The following is an 18,734-nucleotide window of genomic DNA, read 5'->3' on the forward strand; positions in this document are numbered from 1 at the left end:
TTCCTACTCTTCTCTACTTTGGGCTATGTTTGATAACTTCCATAATAAAAGGTTTAAAAACGGCTCTGACTTATTGCGAGTTCATTAAGTTTGTTGAGTCATTTCTTTTCATTTGTTTTACTAGGTCATACTTCCACATGGTTCAAAATTCAAAACGTTATAAAAGGTCTATACTAAGCAGCCACCCCTGCTCCCACTGCCATTATCCTTCTAATGTTTCTTTATATAAATATAGAGATATTCTTATTTCTCCCCATTTCTTTCACAAAGGTGGCATATTATATACATTGTATTTCACCTTGTTGTGTTCACTTAACCATGTAGCCTGGTGATTTTTTTTCATGTCAGTGTACAGAGAACTTTTCATTCTCCATCGGTAGGTCTTCCATAGTGAAGATACACCATATACCATATTTAACTGGGACACCTCCGTTGTTCCCAATTTCTCGCTATCGCAATAAATAAGCTTAGACTGTCTTTTCCTGTCTATTGCCATTTTGGGGGTCACACTAAGCATTTCTCACATTCATTTACTTAATGCAACAACAGTAAGCAAGGGTGGATCCAGGCTTCATGGGACATAAAGCTTATACAATTTGGAAGATCCTCTGTAAAACAGAGAATACAAAATTATGAGTACAAAATTAGGTATAAATGTGTGTATTTCTTTAAAATTAAAAATTCAGGGACTTCCCTGGTGGTCCAGTGGGTAAGACTTCGCACTTCCACTACAGGGGGGCACAGGTTCGATCCCTGGTCAGGGAACTGAGATCCCGCGTGCCATGCGGCACGGCCAAAAAACTCTTTTTTAATTTTAAAAAGGGACTTCCCTGGTGGTTCAGTGGGTAAGACTCCGCACTCCCAATGCAGGGGGCCCGGTTCCATCCCTGGTTGGGAAACTAGATCCCGCACGCATGCCGCAACTAAGAAGTCCACATGCCACAGCTAAAGATCCCACATGCTGCAACTAAGACCTGGTGCGGCCTAAATAAATAAATATTTTTAAAAAAAATTTTAAAACTTCATTACCAATTCACTGGAGTTTTTTTTTTAATAAATTTATTTATTTTATTTATTTATTTTTGGCTGCTTTGGTTCTTCGTTGCTGTGCGCGGCTTTCTCTAGTTGTGGGGAGCAGGGGCTACTCTTTGGTGCAATATGCGGGCTTCTCATTGTGGTGGCTTCTACTGTTGCGGAGCACGGGCTCTAGGCACGTGGGCTTCAGTAGTTGTGGCTCGCGGGCTCTAGAGCACAGGCTCAGTAGTTGTGGCACACGGGCTTAGTTGCTCCGCGGCATGTGGGATCTTCCCGGGCCAGGGCTCGAACCCGTGTCCCCTGCATTGGCAGGCAGATTCTTCACCACTGAGCCACCAGGGAAGCCTTTCACTGGAGTTTTAAAGATTAAGGTCCTTTCTTCTAGGATCTTTTTAGACAATTTAATAAAAATGCCTGTATAGAAATACCTCCCGACTGCAAACTGGCATCTCCTCTCTACCTAGAACACTCTGTAACTCCCAAAAACACATTGCACTTACAGGGGCCTGAATCCTGATTCAACAGATGCACAGGAAATCCACATCTTCCTGAATGATAGGCATTATCACCACCATCTCACAGATGGGGAAACTGAGGCTTAGAGATGCAATAACTTGCCCCATGTTGCACAGTGGGTAGTAAATTGGGCCTGTTTGATTCCAAAGCCTTTGTGCTTAACTGACACAAGGAGTGCCTCCCCAGCGGTCTTGAACTTGACTAAATTTATCTTTTCAAAGGGGAGGACTAATACAAGATAACACTTCCATTATTAGTTCCCTAGGGAAGAAACATTTGATCTGAAACAAATTCTCAGTTTCCCTTTTGTATTTTCAAGACATCTTGTCTCTTCTTTAAAAAAATAACTCAGTGAGGGTCCCCGTAAGTGTACCTAACTAAATACAGAGCCTAAGGTCAGCATCATGCTCGCCATACAGGCCAGGGCATCACCTGACTGGTCCTCTGGTATCGAGAGAGGGGCAAACAATGAAACAAAGAGATGACTCAAGGCTTATCCTTTGTGTTGAGGGTGTGTTTGTTTTCTGCTGAACTCTCACATTTCTAGTAATAACCCCAGATCCTCAGATTTGTCTAGAAACAAGAGTGGGACCAAGAATTGCCATCAACTTTGTTCTAATAACTAGACATGTAAAGACCCTAAACCTATGCTAGAAGGTAGGACTCTTCCACTCCAACTCAAATACAAGCAGATTAGGCTGATTCAACATCTTCAACATTTCTTCAACAACACAAGCTAGATGGATGATCTTCACACCAAGGATGTTGGCAGGACGTGCTGCTGGTGATATTTAATGCCCGGAAGCCAGAAGGCTGAACACCCTGCGATGACAGGGACAGTCCAGTACAGAGAAGGACTGTCCAGCCAAAAATGCCCAAAGCAATGATGGCTGAGAGGATGCTGAGACAGACCTTCCCAGACGGGGCGTAAAACAAGAGTTGATATGAACATGGCTACATTTTAAACCAGGCCTTTCAGGCTATTCTAGGAGCATTAACAAAATGAGAGGTTCTGCACATAGAAGGCTCCTGTCTGATGTTCTCACTCGTTTGACCTTTACTGCCTTGCCATGCCTATCAACTGTCAAGAATCTCCATGAAGGGTCAGATTTAAGAGCAAAATAAGCCCTAGATTTTAAGAGTTCACAATTCTTTCAGCTACCTCTTGAGAAATAAAAGGTTTAAAATTAATGTGTACAATGGTTTTAAACTTTCAAACTCATCCAAAAACTCTCAAAAGTGCTTCTTAAAGTTATATAAATATCACCATTATTCAATCTGGAAGGTAGAAAATATAAAAAAATTAAAAGTAAAATTGTTTTTTATTAAAAGGCCACATTCTAAAATAGCAGGAAAACATGTCATACCTCAGACCGAAACATTCTATGATAGGGTAGCCCAGATACAGTGGTACATACAATGGAATACTACTCAGCCACTAAAAAGAATGAAATTTTGCCATTTGCAACAACATGGATGGACTTGGAGGGTATTATGCTAAGTGAAATAAGTCAGACAGAGACAAATACTGTATGATATCACTTATATGTGGAATCTAAAAAATAAAACAAACTAGTGAATATAACTAAAAAGAAGCAGACTCACAGATATAGAGACCAAACTAGTGGTCACCAATGGGAAGAGGGACAGGGGGAGGGCCTGTATAAGGGGTACAAACTACTATGTATAAAATAAGCTACAAGGATACACTGTACAACATAGGGAATATATCCAATATTTTATAATAACTATAAATGGAGTATAACCTTTAAAAATTGTGAATCACTACACTGTACACCTGTAACTTAGGTAATATTGTACGTCGACTATACTTCAATTTAAAAACACAGATTACATGCAATTTGTTCATTTCTTAGGAACAAGTCTACATTCTTTGAAGCCCTAACACTTCTGTAAACAGGTAAAGAATGTTTTATCTTTGTCAGCTTTACCTGCTATTTGTACTGAGCCATCCTCACCCAGAAGAATATTACCAGCTTTCAAATCCCTATTAGAAAAAAAAAGGAGAATTTAATTGTGGAGTACAGACATTATATTCACTCAGGGAGATTTTAATACATATCATACAATGGAGATGTTTGACAAAATTATTATTTTATAAATATTAAAATTACATCACAAATTTTAAAAGTTACAAAGGTACATTGTGATTTTATAGTTTGCTCCTGGGGGATGATTAGGATTTTAGTAACAAATAGTTTATGTGATATCATTATGCAGATTTAATTAAAACAATAATGAGTAGATTATTTCATGTTACAGAGTTAGAGACGGCCATATACACACAATACTATCATTTTATCAAGAACTAAAGCCCAGTCTATGTAAAGCTGTTCTACTTCCACTTAAATGTGTCTGTGATGCAGTTTCCAATCAATCCCCTCAGCCTCTGAAACAGTGGATTTGATCAGTCTCTCCTCTGGGGAGATACTGATGGTAAATACTAATTACAATACTCTGTAACGTATTTCTTCACTATATAGAAGTTGTGCTGAGTAGTCTTAACACTTAAGAAAAATGACAATTTACAATTTATAAGTTTGCTTTCTAAAGTAATATTTTTTCTAATTATTGAAAGACATAGTAGATACCATTAAACATATAGCTCACTTATAGCTCAGGGCAAGGGAATTGCAATATTCATATTACTGGTAAATGGTTATTTACTTGCAACAATTCCTAAGAGCCCAAGGAGCACTAACCCATTTGAAGCATCAGGCACTCATATGCGATGCTGTTTAGCTATTTAAAGAATTAGCATTTTATGTCACAAAAGAGATGAAATTAGTGCCTCCCCTCCTTCTCTTCCACCACCATGTCAAAAATAATTAACATATTTTTGGAACACTCTCATATTTTTTGGAACACTCTCACCTGTATTAGAAAGTTAGAGATGCTATCCAGTTCAAATGAGTATACTTCAAATGAGTATAAAATGTAAACGGATTTTTTTTGAGTCCCCACAGTACTTTCTATAGTCTACTCTTATTTCAGTGAAAGCAGATAAACCAATATACCAATATAATTCATCAAAACTTGTTCTCTTGTTTCGTTCTTAAGTACTTTTTTCCCATCTATTTAACCTACCTAAGTTAGAGATATGTCAATACCTACCTGTGAGGTGTGTTTCCTTAGTATTCTTTACTAACTAGGACTAAAGACATGAACAGCTGAATTTAAACATCTCTGCAGGGGTCATACCTGTGAATCTGACCATTTCTGTGTAGATAGTCTAAGCCTTCCAAAACCTCTTTAAGAATTGTTGCTATTATTGCCTCTTCCAGAACTCCGTTCTTGTGTTCTCCTCGGTTAATGATGTATTTTATGATATCCAACATTGAACCTAAGTGGACAGACAGAAGAATTGAACAACTGTATAAGCACCTTCGTTACCTTTCCAGAATAGTCCTCCCTATTTAAAAAACTAAATGAGGGACTTCCCTGGTGGTCCAGTGGTAAAGAATCCGCCTTACAATGCAGGGGACGCGGGTTCAATCCCTGGTCAGGGAACTGAGATCCCACATGCCGCAGGGCAACAAAGCCCGAGAGCCACAACTACTGAGCTCGCGCACCTCAACGAGAGAGCCCGCGTGCCGCAAACTACAGAGCCCACGCGCCCTGGAGCCTGTGCGCCACAACTACAGAAGAGAAAACCCACACGCCACAAGTAGAGAGAAGCCACAACGAAGACCCCGCATGCCTCAACGAAGATCCCGTGTGCCGCAGCTAAGACCCGACGCAGCCACAAATAAATTAAATAAATAAATAAATAATAAAAATTTTTTTAAATCCTTAAAAAAATAAAAAGCTAAACGAGAACAACAAAATATAGTTTTCATTTGTTTATTTAACACAAATATTCGCAAGGCATACAAACAATTGCATGGTAGCCCGTGACCAGGAAAACACTAAATCCAAGTTTGCAAGCACACATCCAGCTGAACTTAATGAGAGGGATTCTGGGTCAGGAAGCAGAAGACTGTTCACGGCCACTTCACAGTTAGTCCCTTTTCCGTAGACATGCAACTGGTTACAGATTAAAAGAGGGTTCAGGATGTCTAAACTGAAAAAGAAAGGAACAAGAGGCCTGGAGAAACGACAGTAGGGAACTGCTGAGAGAAAGAAGCACAGTTTTTCCTTAACCTCAGGCAGGAGGAGAGAAAAAATGTCTGTTGCCTTTAGACCCCTGCTTATAACCAGAAGATTCCTTTCTGTGACTCTAGGCAATCTTCATTTACATTTACTTGAGGGGTGATGTACAGAGTTTAATAATAAAGAAATAAATACATAGTATTTTGTTACTATAAACAGATTAGTGTCCTTGGCACTGTGAATTCATGTTTCAACACATGTTAATTAATATTCCAAACTTCCCGGTCACCTTAAGAGCCATAATTACCTGGGGGTTCAACACTTCTGAAGAGTTACCAAATAGCCTATCTCAGGACCTGAATTTGGCTCCAGGCTCTCCCTGATTTAACTAAGAGGACTGAGTTTCCCATCAGATATTACTACACCAGGCTAGCCACCTGCCACTCAGTAAGAGATTTGATGTAATAAAATAATGTAGAAGAAAACAAATGCATATCTTTCCCCTCAGGGAGAAACAAAACATCTCTTTATTCATTGACTCTTGGATTTGGGGATCATTTAGAAAACGATACTTCCAAAAACATTTTAATTTTTTCTTTTAAGGATATACCATACGAGGCACGCATGCATTTCTGGCCTGCTGAAAGCAAAACGAGCAACAGGCTACATCTGCCCACATTCCCCTTACCTGTGGAAACCTGTTCCTCTTACCTAGGGCCAGGGGAGACTAAACTGGATTCTTTTAAAAAGACAATGAAATTTTCTATCCAGTCCTTAGGAAAGGGCACAGGGGATATTCTCAAGCTTATAAAAGGTTAATTGGGATAAAAATAAAGAGAGGAATTAAAATCCACAGGGCCCCAGGTCACCAGAATTTCTTGTTTCCTCAGTTAGTGGACCCCCTACAAGAAGAGACCAGGTTAAGATCATCTTATCAATAAACCACCATCCTCAGCAGAATCAAGAAGCAGTCCTGATACTCAACGTTGCAGTAGGCTCCAACGGGCTTCCTTTTTCCTTCCAGTTTTCTTTTCCTTTTTAATTAAAAGCCAGAGTCAGCAGTCAAGGAAACAATAACTAATAGGATTGACAAGACTGGGAACAGAACCGGACTAAGCTCTCCCAGGCTCCCTACCGAGACCTACACAAGCAGACCCAAGGCAATTACAATGTCTTCGTCATCTCATTGCAGGGCCTCTGCTGGATCCAGGACAGTTTCTCTAAAAAAAAAAAATTAAAAAATTGTGATGCTGCCTTGATTCAGCCTTAGCTGAACTGGGTCTGCAGATAAAAATGGGCTCCACCAAATAAACTCTGCACCGTCAGTTCCGGCTTCGTCCAGGTACCACCAAATGTTCTCCTCTACTCCTAACCATACTTCACGTCTCGGTAAGATGGATATACAGGGAGGGACGCCCTGCAAAGAGAACACATGAGAGGTATGGGGATGCTGGGTATTAGGAAGGAATCCCTCGGGCTTTCTCAGCTCCAGTTTTCGGGTCTGTAAAATGAAGGTGATGATACTTGCAGCGCAGGGTAGCTTTTACGTGTACAGATCCCAGCACTAACAGGCACGGCGTGTGTGGCCTTGGGCAAGCAGCCTAACTCTCTTGAGCTCTGGTGCCCTTTCTGAAACACAGGGATCACGGCACCTGCCATGCAATGGTGTTGTCCAGATTACAATGAAATAAAGTCAGTAAATCGCCTGGCACAGGATCCAGCCACGGAGGAAGTGTTCAAGAAAATTAACCGTTATCATTATCCTCCCTTATCAAAGAGTGACGTTAAAAGATTAAAAGAGATAAAATACAGGAATGGGAAAGTGTCTTATAAATTTAATTGTCCATGGCTTTTTTTTTAATAATTTTAATTAATTTATTTATTTATTTTTATTTATTGGCTGTGTTGGGTCTTAGTTTCTGTGCGAGGGCTTTCTCTAGTTGCGGCAAGCGGGGGCCGCTCTTCATCGCGGTGTGCGGGTCTCCCACTACCGCGGCCTCTCCTGTTGCGGAGCACAGGCTCCAGACGCGCAGGCTCAGTAGCCGTGGCTCACGGGCCGAGTTGCTCCGCGGCATGTGGGGTCCTCCCAGACCAGGGCTCGAACCCGTGTCCCCTGCATTGGCAGGCAGATTCTCAACCGCTGCGCCACCAGGGAAGCCCCCCCATGGCTTTTTTAACTTCAGTGATCTGAGGCTAGAGAGGCAAATTTCCTTCACCTTCCCACATGCTTTCTTCATGAAATCCACAATCTAAAACTACACTGTCCAGTACCATAGGCCACTGGCCACCTGAGGTTATTTAAATGTAAGCTAATTAAAATTGAATAGAAATTCAGTCCCTGGGTAACACTAGCCACATGTCAAATGTTTAAGAGCCACTAGTAGAAACTGGATAGCACAGCCGCAGAACATTTCCATCACCACGGATCTTTAGTAAACTGCACTGAAATAACTCATTATATTACAATGTGTTAAAGACTTGAATAATGTTAAGAATGAAGGCTTTAAAGAGGAAGGATTGGTTAACTTTTCTGAAGAGAGTAAGGGGTGGCTACAGAGAGGATGGGGCCTTTCAGGACTTGAGCACGTGGAGAAGGACAGACAGACATCTGGGGCTAAGGAGCAGCACAGAGACAGCAGAGGGCAGAAGGCATTTGGGGAGTCTCACCCACACCTAGAAGGCTGGGGTAAAAGAGGACACAGATATTCTACAAGTTAAGCTGAATTATGAAAGGCTTTGAATATCAGTGTGAAGAAATCCAGACTTTACTCTCCAGGCAAATAATAAACCAAGAAAACTTTTAAATACGGGAATAAGGGGATCAAATCTAAAGTCTTATTCAATATGCTGACTCGCACAAAAGGAAAAAAAGAAAACAAGCAAACAAACAAAAATGACAAAATCCACTTACCTCCACTTAGTAATTTCATGACCAGCCAAAGTTCATCTTTTACCACAAAAGAGGTGTAATAGGTCACTACGTTGGGATGGCTGCACTGACTCATGGCTTGAATTTCTTTCTATAAAAAGAGCAAAACACGACATGTACCATGGGGTGAAAATCGGGAAGCAAGACACAAGTGAACCACAGTTGAATATCTGGGTAACTTTCCTACTTAAAGCACACCTGGGCGAGGGGCTGCCTAAACCATTACTTCACAGAAACCACACGAGAACTAACTCTCTCACCCTCATTATCAACTTGCTAGAATTAGGAAGGCCTCTACAGGAGACCCTAGAGCCCTGAGGACCAGCCACAGGACAGAGGAACTTCAGATCAGCACACAGCCCCATAACCCCCCCAGCCGCCATATGTGATAAGTGCCTCCTACCTGAACCCAAAGCCTCGACAGAGAGATAAAAGATTGGTGAGCTATTAGGAGACCTGGGTCCTGGTGCCAACCTGAACCCTGGTGCTCCTCACTCATCCAAAAAGGGGCAACAAAACTGCTTGTTTCTCAGGACTGCTGTGATGGTACATGAAAAACTACCTATAAAAATGCTAGAGTATCATTTCCCAAACTATCTTCCATGGTAGATATTCCATCAAGGAAAAAAGCAAGGTGGGGGTGGGAGGGGCAGCTGGTAAAACGAAATAAGCTTGGGCAACATCAGATACTACATCTCAGTTTACAGGCGTCACGTCACAGGGTATGCTAGTACTGTCAAAGGCTCTGAGAAGTCCTGCAGTAGATAAACTGTCACAGTTGAATCCACAGGAACAATGCAGGAAAATAATGCTTTGTGGGTCACAGTTTAGAAAAGAGTTTTATCAAAAGACAAAACAACAAAGCTTTGAAACCAAACAAATGGGCAACTTCAATAAGCCACAGTTTTCTGCAATACTCAAGTTCATGTTGGTTTTGGTTTGCTGTTTTAAGTTACCGCCAGATGACTCCTATAAAATGTCAGTCGAATGCTAACCCTCAATCAAAGGTACCAGACCAGTGTAACTCGCTTTCAAGGTGCTGACCAAAAGCCACAAGAATAACCTAAGTCGTCACAGAAACCTCACTTATGTTATTATGTATTTATGATGAAATAAAAGTGTATCTGTGCATCCTGTAAATATTTTCAATAATGAGTGTCTACTTTGCGTTAACTTAAAGTTGCCAACCAGAATATTCCAACTTGAGCTGCTATCTTTATATATCCAGTACTACTTTAATCCTCAAATTATTAAGATGACCCTACATGTCAATTAACTTGGCCTAAATACCATGACATATAACACATATACGCATCTTAATACATGCATTTATTTAGGTGCTTTTTATCATAGATAAACGTGTAAGAAAATCACTAATTTTTCTATGTTCCTTTCATTATATGACAACACTTCCCCTTCAACATTTTCCTCATCCACTTAACTGATCACAGGTTTTCTAAATCTAACACTTTTCAATTCAGCACCTCCTGTCCTTTGAAGAAGCTCTGAAACCTGAGGTCCAGTTTCCATCTGTTTCTGGTGTTAGGTTTTGATACCGTAAGACGCTTCTGAAGGAGAAATGGAACACTGACCAGCATTCCTGTTTCAAGTGGCTAGCATCTGCTCGTTGTGGGGATGGTGAACTTTGAAGGCCTGCAGCTCTAGGTAGGGTCCAGTTTAAACAGATGCCCCCGTTATTCACAGAAATGAGAATACTGTTTCTTCAAAGTATGTGTGCTCTGCATTTTCACCATTTTATATCCGATGTAAATGAACGCCTTTCTAGCTTTCTAACACCAAACTTTTAAATCATTAAAGCATACAATCAACAACCGGTGATCATATGAAAGGAAATTCTTTTGCATGGAAGCAAAGTCGGGTCAGAGTCTGGAAAAACACATTTTTTTTTTTAGACCTTTGCATTTAGATGGCCAGTATCACTTCCTACCCAGAGGATCAGATTCTCTGAGATGATAGCAGTGAGCTACTCTGTGTGTGTGTGTGTGTGTGTGTGTGTGTGTGTGTGTGTGAGAGAGAGAGAGAGAGAGAGAGAGAGAGAGAGAAAGAGAGAGACAGAGACAGAGACAGAGAGACAGAGAGACAGAGAGAGAAACTCTTTTAATTAACCTATGGAGAAACTGTTTTAGAAAGCCTATGGATGTAACTTATCAAATTCTATTCCTTCAAATTTCAGGGCCTTAGAGGTACCAGCTGGATATTTAAAAGTCCTGAGGATTTAAAAAAAAAAAGAGACACAGATACTGCCACTACTAATAAACCCCCATGAGCAGTATAAGGGCAGATCAAAGAAGAGGTGGGTCCTGAGAAGAAAGGTGGGACTTGTATCAGTCTGACCACTCATAATCTCACTGCCCTCTTCACCGCTTGGCCAGGGGTCCATATCCCCCACTCCTACACCACTTATTTTACTACACAGCCTTTCCATGCAGTAGAGCCTCTAATGTGTAAAGACACGATGAAACTCGCCTTAGGGAAAAACACTGGTCACTCTGCCTTGGGATATGACCTGTGCTATCACTGAACCCCCATATTAAGTAATATTTCCACAAATGGGGTAGAAATACACTTTTAAAAAGGAAGAAATAGGTGTTATACCGGCCTATCCAACCCTTAAATTAATTTATATATAAACCTTTTGTTTAGTTGCCTTTTAGAGAGATACAAAATTTTTATACAGTTTCCCCTTGAACAACATAGGGGGCGCCGACCCTTCGTTCGTCAAAAATCCTCCCTAGGTATCCAAGGTTTCATTCCTCCATGTCCTCGGATTCAACCAACCAGTCATGTAGTACTATAGTATTCACTATTGAAGAAAACGAGTATAAGGGGACCTCCACAGTTCAAACCTGCATTGTTCAGGGGTCAACTGTATTTATAATTTTGCTATGGTCTGCACATTTGTGTCCCTACAAAATTCCTAAGCTGATGGTATTAGGAAGTGGGGCCTTTGGGAGGTGATTAGGTCACGAGGGTGGAGCCTTCATGAATGAGATTAGTGCCCTTATAAAAGAGACCTCAGAGAGCCAGCTCACCCCTTCCACCACATGAGGAAGCAGAGAGAAGTCTGCAGCCTGGAAGAGGACCTCCACCCAGCCAGGCTGGCACCCTGACCTCAGACTTCCAGACTCCAGAACTGTGAGAAATAAGTTTCTTTGTTTATAAGCCACCTGGTCTATGGTATTTTGTTCTAGCAGCCCAGACACACCAAGACAATTTTATATATTTTTTATAATTTGAAAAATATAACTATTACTTAAATCAAATATTCTTTCCACAGAACTACTCTCCCCATTTTCTTTCAACAGTGATGATGGTTGCTATATGAATCCTTTCTTGGTAACAGTCTATCAACTAAATTATCCAAGCTTTTCCCAGTGCCTTAACTTTACCCATATGGGTAGGCAAAGCCATTTACCCCCAAACATACTCATCCCTTCCATCCCTAAAAGTAACCAAAGTATTGCCCAAAGATGAATAAATGGATGAAAAAAAATCCTTTTTATCCAATTCTTCCTACAGAATGACTGGGTTCCAACACTCTATTCCCTTAATTAGGGCACAATCCACGGAAGATGTGTGACTTAGAGCAGCGCTTCTCAAACCTGAATGTGCACACAGATCACCTGTGGACCTTGTGAAAATGCAGATTCTGATCCAGTAGGTCTGGGGTGGGGCCTGAGATTCTGCATTTCTAAGTGGCTTCTAACTGATGCGGATGCTTCGGGTCCAGAAACCAGACTTTGAGTGACAAAGTGGCAGAAGACAGGCAGACAGGCCCTCGGGTGGAGGGGATGTGAAAGGAAGGAGCACAGACGACTGGCTGCAACCCAGGCCCTGGGGTTGGAAGGGTAGGAGAGCAGGCCCGGTGGCAAGGCCTAGCTGAGTGAGACCTCATGAAAGGGGTAGGAGGCAAAGCTGGAAATCAGGGAGATCGTGGGATTAAAGTGGTTTGAATTTCACAACTACGGGAAAGGGTAAAAAATTCAAAGCGAGAGAAAAACATGAGGTCAAAGTTGGAAGAACTCACAGAACTCTGAAACCCAGGCAACACATTTGCCAAAACTATAGTCAAGGAATGTAACACAGTGGCTCCCTTGGAAGTCTCGTGAAATCAGACTCAGACATGTCATCAAGTGCCAAACCAAGCTACGGCACGGTATTTAAGCTTCCCTGTGGCTTGAAGAGCTGGATCTGCTCTTGCAGCTTCACCTGAAACGCAGTACAAGTGAAATTTCACAAGAGTGGGAAAACCGACCTAAAATGGGGCAGCGAGTAAAAACCCTTTCCATCTGCTAACACCAAAGTGGCAGCCACAGCAGCATCTCTGCTGGGAGCGATGTGGGCCAAAGGCAGATCAAAGAGGGACACCCACACACTGCTGCTGGCCCAGCCCGGATGAATTCGCCGAAACAGGACATGACACATCCCTCTTATATGGGACAAACTAGGTTTGGCTGCACAAAAAAACATAAAGCGTCCCACCCTGAAAATGTGATGCGTTGGGAGGAAAAAAACTACCCCCCAAAATCCCCAAAACTGGAAAGTTTTAAATTTAAAAAAAACTGTGTTTAAATATTTATGAGCAATTTTCTAATATTGCTATATGGCCTTTGTCTAACCATCCCCCCTCCCAAATTTTTTTCTCCTATTACTATTACTGAGAATAAGCAGGAACCATGATTAACAGGGATGTGAGCCAGCAGGAGCCACTTCAGAAGGGCTGCACTCTAAGACACAGCTGGCTTGGAAGCTTGGCTTTGCCACTGACCACAGCTTGATTACTTGTGCAGGTCATCCAGCATCTTTCAGCCTCAGAATCCTTTTCTGTAATACAAGCTTAATAATGCCATCTACACAGGACTGTTGTGAAATAAGCAAAATGAGATCTATACAACTCCTTGCAGAAGGCCTAGCACATGACAGGAAGGTTGAAAGTCAGTCCCTCGATGTCTCAGTTCCTTCTTTGTGTGTGAGCATCCCCACGCTGATCACTAATCCCATGTGTCCCACGTTCCCGACTAAAGTCTCAGAGGCACAGAGACAGCCCTTAGCAGCAGCACTCACCCTTCCCCACAGAAACGTCACATACGAACATGCTCTGTGCCCTGCTGGCTCAAGGAGTGTCCTGTAACACATGTCCAGGTCATTGGGCCATGAGTTTTTCCCTTCATTCCTAACCCTACAACATCCTCACCTGTGTTTTCCCTTAGTATCTCGTCCTGTGTTTAATTTATACCGCCTTATCATACTTCATGTATCCTAGTATGTTGCCTCAAACACTTTTGAAATTAAGAAGTCTAAACAGATACTTATGCAAAGCTTTCAGAACAAAGAGAAACAAAAAAGAGCTTGGAGACATAAGAATTAGGAAAAAGTTAAAGTCTAGTTTCTGTTGTCCTGAAGACGATGCGATTCACAAAGCGCTAAAAGGAAAGAGATTTAAATGGATCCTGAATTCAAAATATTAAACTATACTTAACCACATTAGCATATTTTAGTACCTCAGCTAAATCTTAAATAAATTCTTCTTTATCTGATATTGGTGGCAAAATATCCTACTCAGCCTTGGTTGAGAAGTCACACCCACCCAAGTTCCAACATCATGTGCAGTTAAATCTGAGGAGGTGCTATTTCTAACCTTATTCTGAAGTACTTGTTCTCAACCTTGGCTGCACAGTGGAATCGCCTCGGGAGCTTTAAAAAATACCAATGCCTGGATCTCAGCCCCAGAGACACTGATGTAAAATTGGTTCACGACACAGCCTGGGAATGAAAATTTTCAAAAGCTCCCAGGTGATTCTACTGTGTAGCGAAGGTTGAGAAGCGCTGCTTTCCAGCTAAGCACTGAGATGCATTAATTCTTTCAATGAAATGCTGAGAGAAACAGCTACCTCCCAAGCACATTTCCACACTGCAACTTAATCTAAAAAGGAAAAATAAATATATGACCCACAAATACTATCAAATAAAACGTATATTTCCAAATGCAAGAGATAACCAAATACATCTTTAAAATGTATGCAGCACCGTCCAAGCATCTAAAGAATTCCTTAAATGATATGAGGGTAACCGCGTTAATTGAAAACACTTTTCAGAAAGTCGTCGTCAGGCTTGCACTTCCATAATATCAGCATCATTATGAAGGGTAACCTCATCAATATTCATAAGTAAACCAATACTCTAAGTAGCTGAATTATTTTAAAAAAAAGAAAAAGAAAACCCATAAACTTCAATGATTTCAAATGTCAGCCAAGAAATGGAAGGGAAAGATTGACAAAGCTCTCCTAAGAGCACTGTATTTTTTGGACTGTCATTTTCAATCATGAAAAATGTTATTGTGAGGTTTTTTTAATTATAAAAAAGTAAATGCCACATATGCAGCAAACTCCTGCCTCTTTTAAAATAAGAGTACCAATAGGAAAAAACCTACTCAAGGAAGAGTTAAGTCAAATATTCTGACCTGTACTATTTATGAATAAATCAACCAATGTCCCTCATCAGTTAGTTTTATAATTATTTTCATATGATTTGGTATCTGTCTATCCAAGTACAGTCCAGTTGAAGACAGGATTAGGAATGGGGAAAGTCTAGATGTCTTGAAGACAGGGAAACACTTGTAAGAAAATAGGAAAAGGGAAACAAACTTTGTGATAGCCTTAATCGGTGTTTGTGGAGAAGTATTTAAAACTAGAGAGAGCAGTTGTAAAAGATAAAGTATCAGGGGAGTTGGAGGTAGGTCTGGAAAATCCCTGGAAATCAGCAGAGAAATCACAATGGGTAAACATCTACTTCCGACAGAACAGAATGCCCATCCCAGGGCCTATCTGCTTGGTTATGAATGATGGGCATTCTGCAAAAACTGGTCCCCAAAACACTAAAGTATTTTGCTTGGAAATGAAAAAGTCGCCGCAATAGTTATTTTTCACCAAGAGAAAATAACTCTTTCCAAGGAGAGGAAAGAAAGCAAAGAGTAAAGGAGTGATGTGGAAAGTTCAATGGGGAAGAACAATTTTCTTTCAGAGTTGGCTGAAAAAGTTCTTCAGCAAACAGTAACAAGGATGCCTTATGGGTTCTGAAAGCTCTTAAGCTGGCCATCAGGAATCTGAATCAGACTCAGCTATCAACAACTGCTATTTGATCATTTAACTGTCCATGACTGGGTGTACTGGGGAAAGTAAAGTCAAAGACTTCGTTAAAAACAGAAACACGAAGAATCTTTCTTGTCAGCCAATTTATGCTGCTGGAAACCTCCAGGCCAGTTTTCAGCGCTGCTGCTATTTTTGGCTTCATCACCAAAGGATGAGAATGCGAGGTGAAACGTGTCTTTCTTTTTTGCGTCCTCCCGTGTCCCACGGCTGGGTATGATCTGCAGCCTGGGGTTCCACCAGGGAACAGAGGCAGAAACCCCGCTGAACACCCTCCAGCCTTCTCCCTGTTTCCGAGTCCTTCCTTTTCAGAGTCAGCTTAATTAATTGTGGAAATATAACCAAACCAAAATAAGAAAGACAATAACATAGGAAAGAACAGAACCATCTGTCTCAACCCAAGCAATAACATTTTGCAGAAGTTTATGAGGATGGCAAAAGTGAAGTATAAAAAAAAAAGAAAAAAAAGATGTAACTGAAGTTGTATTCAATCTGGGAATGTTTTCCCCATTTTCTCCTACTCTGAAAATGAGTATGTACCGGGTCTCTCTGTTACCAAGCACATGTAAGTCCAGAAACCTGAGTGGCCTTGAAATGTTAATTTCTGCTTACATTTTGAAAAAAAAAAAAAAAGAGACGTTAACCATTTTAGCAAGCCATTTCTAACAAATGTATAAGAATACTTAAAAGTAAATGCAATTAGGATATTTAATTATTATCTGGATCTGCTATGATATAACTTTTAAATTTAACGTTCCAAAAAGAAAATTATTCTTCTCCAGCCAAATCATACATATTCCTAAGCTAATGTAACTTTAGAGCTGTAAAAATAAGTTACTTTTGCATATGTGATATTCTCTAATTTCTTAAAAATGGTACGTCCTCAAATTATCCAAAAGTTTCTCATTTCTAATTCTGCCCTCAACTGGACTATACTTGGGTAAGCACAAACACCAAATCATATGAAAATAATTACAAAGCCAAGTGGCAAGGGACAAATGACAGTATAAAATGTAATATTTGAGACTGAAATGCTCAAAATAGTACTACACTCAGTGAAGTAGGCTTATATTTTAATGCTATACCCTTGGTACAAAAGATTCTACAAGAAATAGCCAAATGCAATTTGTTACCACATATGACAAGGGATGTGCTGGGATATGAATAATTAATTTACTAATTAGAAAATTCTTTAGTTCAAAAAGAATGGAAAGTACTTTCACTGACACAATAGAGAAAACACATACATTATAGCTTCCAGCTTTTTAAGCTGATGTCCTCAAACTGGTATAAATTTTTTTCTATAATAAACAAGATTTGCAAAAGTATTAACACAATTACAGAGATTAGGTTAAAATGCACCAGAAGAAATATTTTTCTTCATTTTAAAAAATCTCAATTAAAAGGGAAAAAAAGCCTTCTGACTAGAGGAACTGCTTAGAGGTCCCCAAATACTACAATTTAATTTTAAAAGGAAGAGAGAAGCCTGTGTCAGATAATGGGAGATAACTATTCTCTCAAATGACCATTAGGCAAAGTCAATATCTAGAGCTTTATTCTCCACAATAACCTACAAATCATAGCTAATTCATTCCTCTAAAGAAATGGAAGGAAGTATGGAAGGAGTGAGGGGGAAAAGGTAAAGGGTCAGGGGGAGAGAAAGGGGAGTACAGAGGGAACTGCAGATCAAGAGAAAAGCAAAATAATTAATAAAATAGGGACTTCCCTAGTGGCGCAGTGGTTAAGAATCCGCCTGCCAATGCAGGCGACATGGGTTCGAGCCCTGGTCTGGGAAGATCCCACATGTCGCGAAGCAACTAAGCCCATGTGCCACAACTACTGAGCCTGTGCTCTAGAGCCTGTGCACCACAACTACTGATCCTGCACTCTAGAGCCTGCGAGCTACAACTACTGAGCTCACGTGCCACAACTACTGAAGCCCACGTGCCTAGAGCCTGTGCTCCACAACAAGAAAAGCCACTGCAATCAGAAGCCCACGCCGGGGTGGGGGGGTGCGGAGAAAGAAAGAAATTTATTAAAAAATAAATATATAAATAAAATAGCACTATAGCAGAAAGCAAAATGAGAGCAGGGCTTCGTTCTGAGCAATGTAAGCACGATTTACTTACAAATACTGTCAGTGAGAGCAAAATATCTTTATAAGATGATACAGGAAGAGAAGGGCAAATGCTAGAGTTTTTCTATTTCAAGACTGAGAAATTTTTTCATTATGTACATAGGAGAAACAGATGGCACTCTGTGTACCCAAATCTACGAATTTATGGTGAATTTTTATCGTTACACCACAATTCTGGAGTGACTTGACACTATCCCGAATTATAAAGCATAATTTGCTAGTAATTAGTGTTTCTATTTAAATGATTTTAAAAGGGGATTTCATTAGAAGAATTAATTTTTAAATACACAGAATCATAGAACTTTTGGTGGTGAAAATAAATTTTTGCCTTCGGGTATACTCCTTATTGAACAAATGAGGAGACTGTGGACCAGAAGTGAAAGTGATTCATCCCAAGTCCAGGACCCAAGTGGAGAATGCAGGCCCTCTGACCCAGGAAGCAATCTTCCCTCTACCACAAATTTCAGCATTCATCACTGGTGCATAGTTGTTTTTTGAAACGGTTTTGCTCACATTTGTCACTCATCACAAACTAAAATATTTTAGTGATCATTACATATTATTGCATAATATAATCACTTAACTAGACATTTTACCCCCTTTTTTTCTTTTTAAGAAATAAGCACTTTGTCCAACCCCAGGGCCATGATTTTTCCTACACCTAAAGCACTCCTGCCCCTAAGAATTAAACTGTAAGATTTGATGGCACTGATGTATATGAAAGAATGAGAAAACGGTACTGAGTTTTCTGTGACTCAGTACCAAGGACAGACTAAAAATATGAGAATTCTAGTCTAGAGAAAAAAAATTGAGAAGGATATGATTAAAATCTAAAAAT

At 40.4% G+C, this 18,734-nt stretch overlaps 1 protein-coding gene across 2 annotated transcripts in view; it reads right to left on the minus strand.

Moving 5' to 3' along the window:
* Positions 1 to 18,734, minus strand: part of STK39 (serine/threonine kinase 39) — a 309,082-nt gene that overhangs the window by 220,029 nt on the left and 70,319 nt on the right. For both annotated transcript variants that reach the window (XM_061201249.1, XM_061201248.1), the window contains exons 3-5: positions 8,576 to 8,684; positions 4,774 to 4,915; positions 3,504 to 3,559 (exon numbers count right to left, since the gene is read on the minus strand). In XM_061201249.1, the coding sequence (XP_061057232.1) occupies positions 3,504 to 3,559; positions 4,774 to 4,915; positions 8,576 to 8,684 (307 nt within the window). The remainder of the gene's footprint in view (positions 1 to 3,503; positions 3,560 to 4,773; positions 4,916 to 8,575; positions 8,685 to 18,734) is intronic.

The sequence above is a fragment of the Eubalaena glacialis genome, chromosome 1 (assembly GCF_028564815.1).
Source record: "Eubalaena glacialis isolate mEubGla1 chromosome 1, mEubGla1.1.hap2.+ XY, whole genome shotgun sequence".
Taxonomy (NCBI): domain Eukaryota; kingdom Metazoa; phylum Chordata; class Mammalia; order Artiodactyla; family Balaenidae; genus Eubalaena; species Eubalaena glacialis.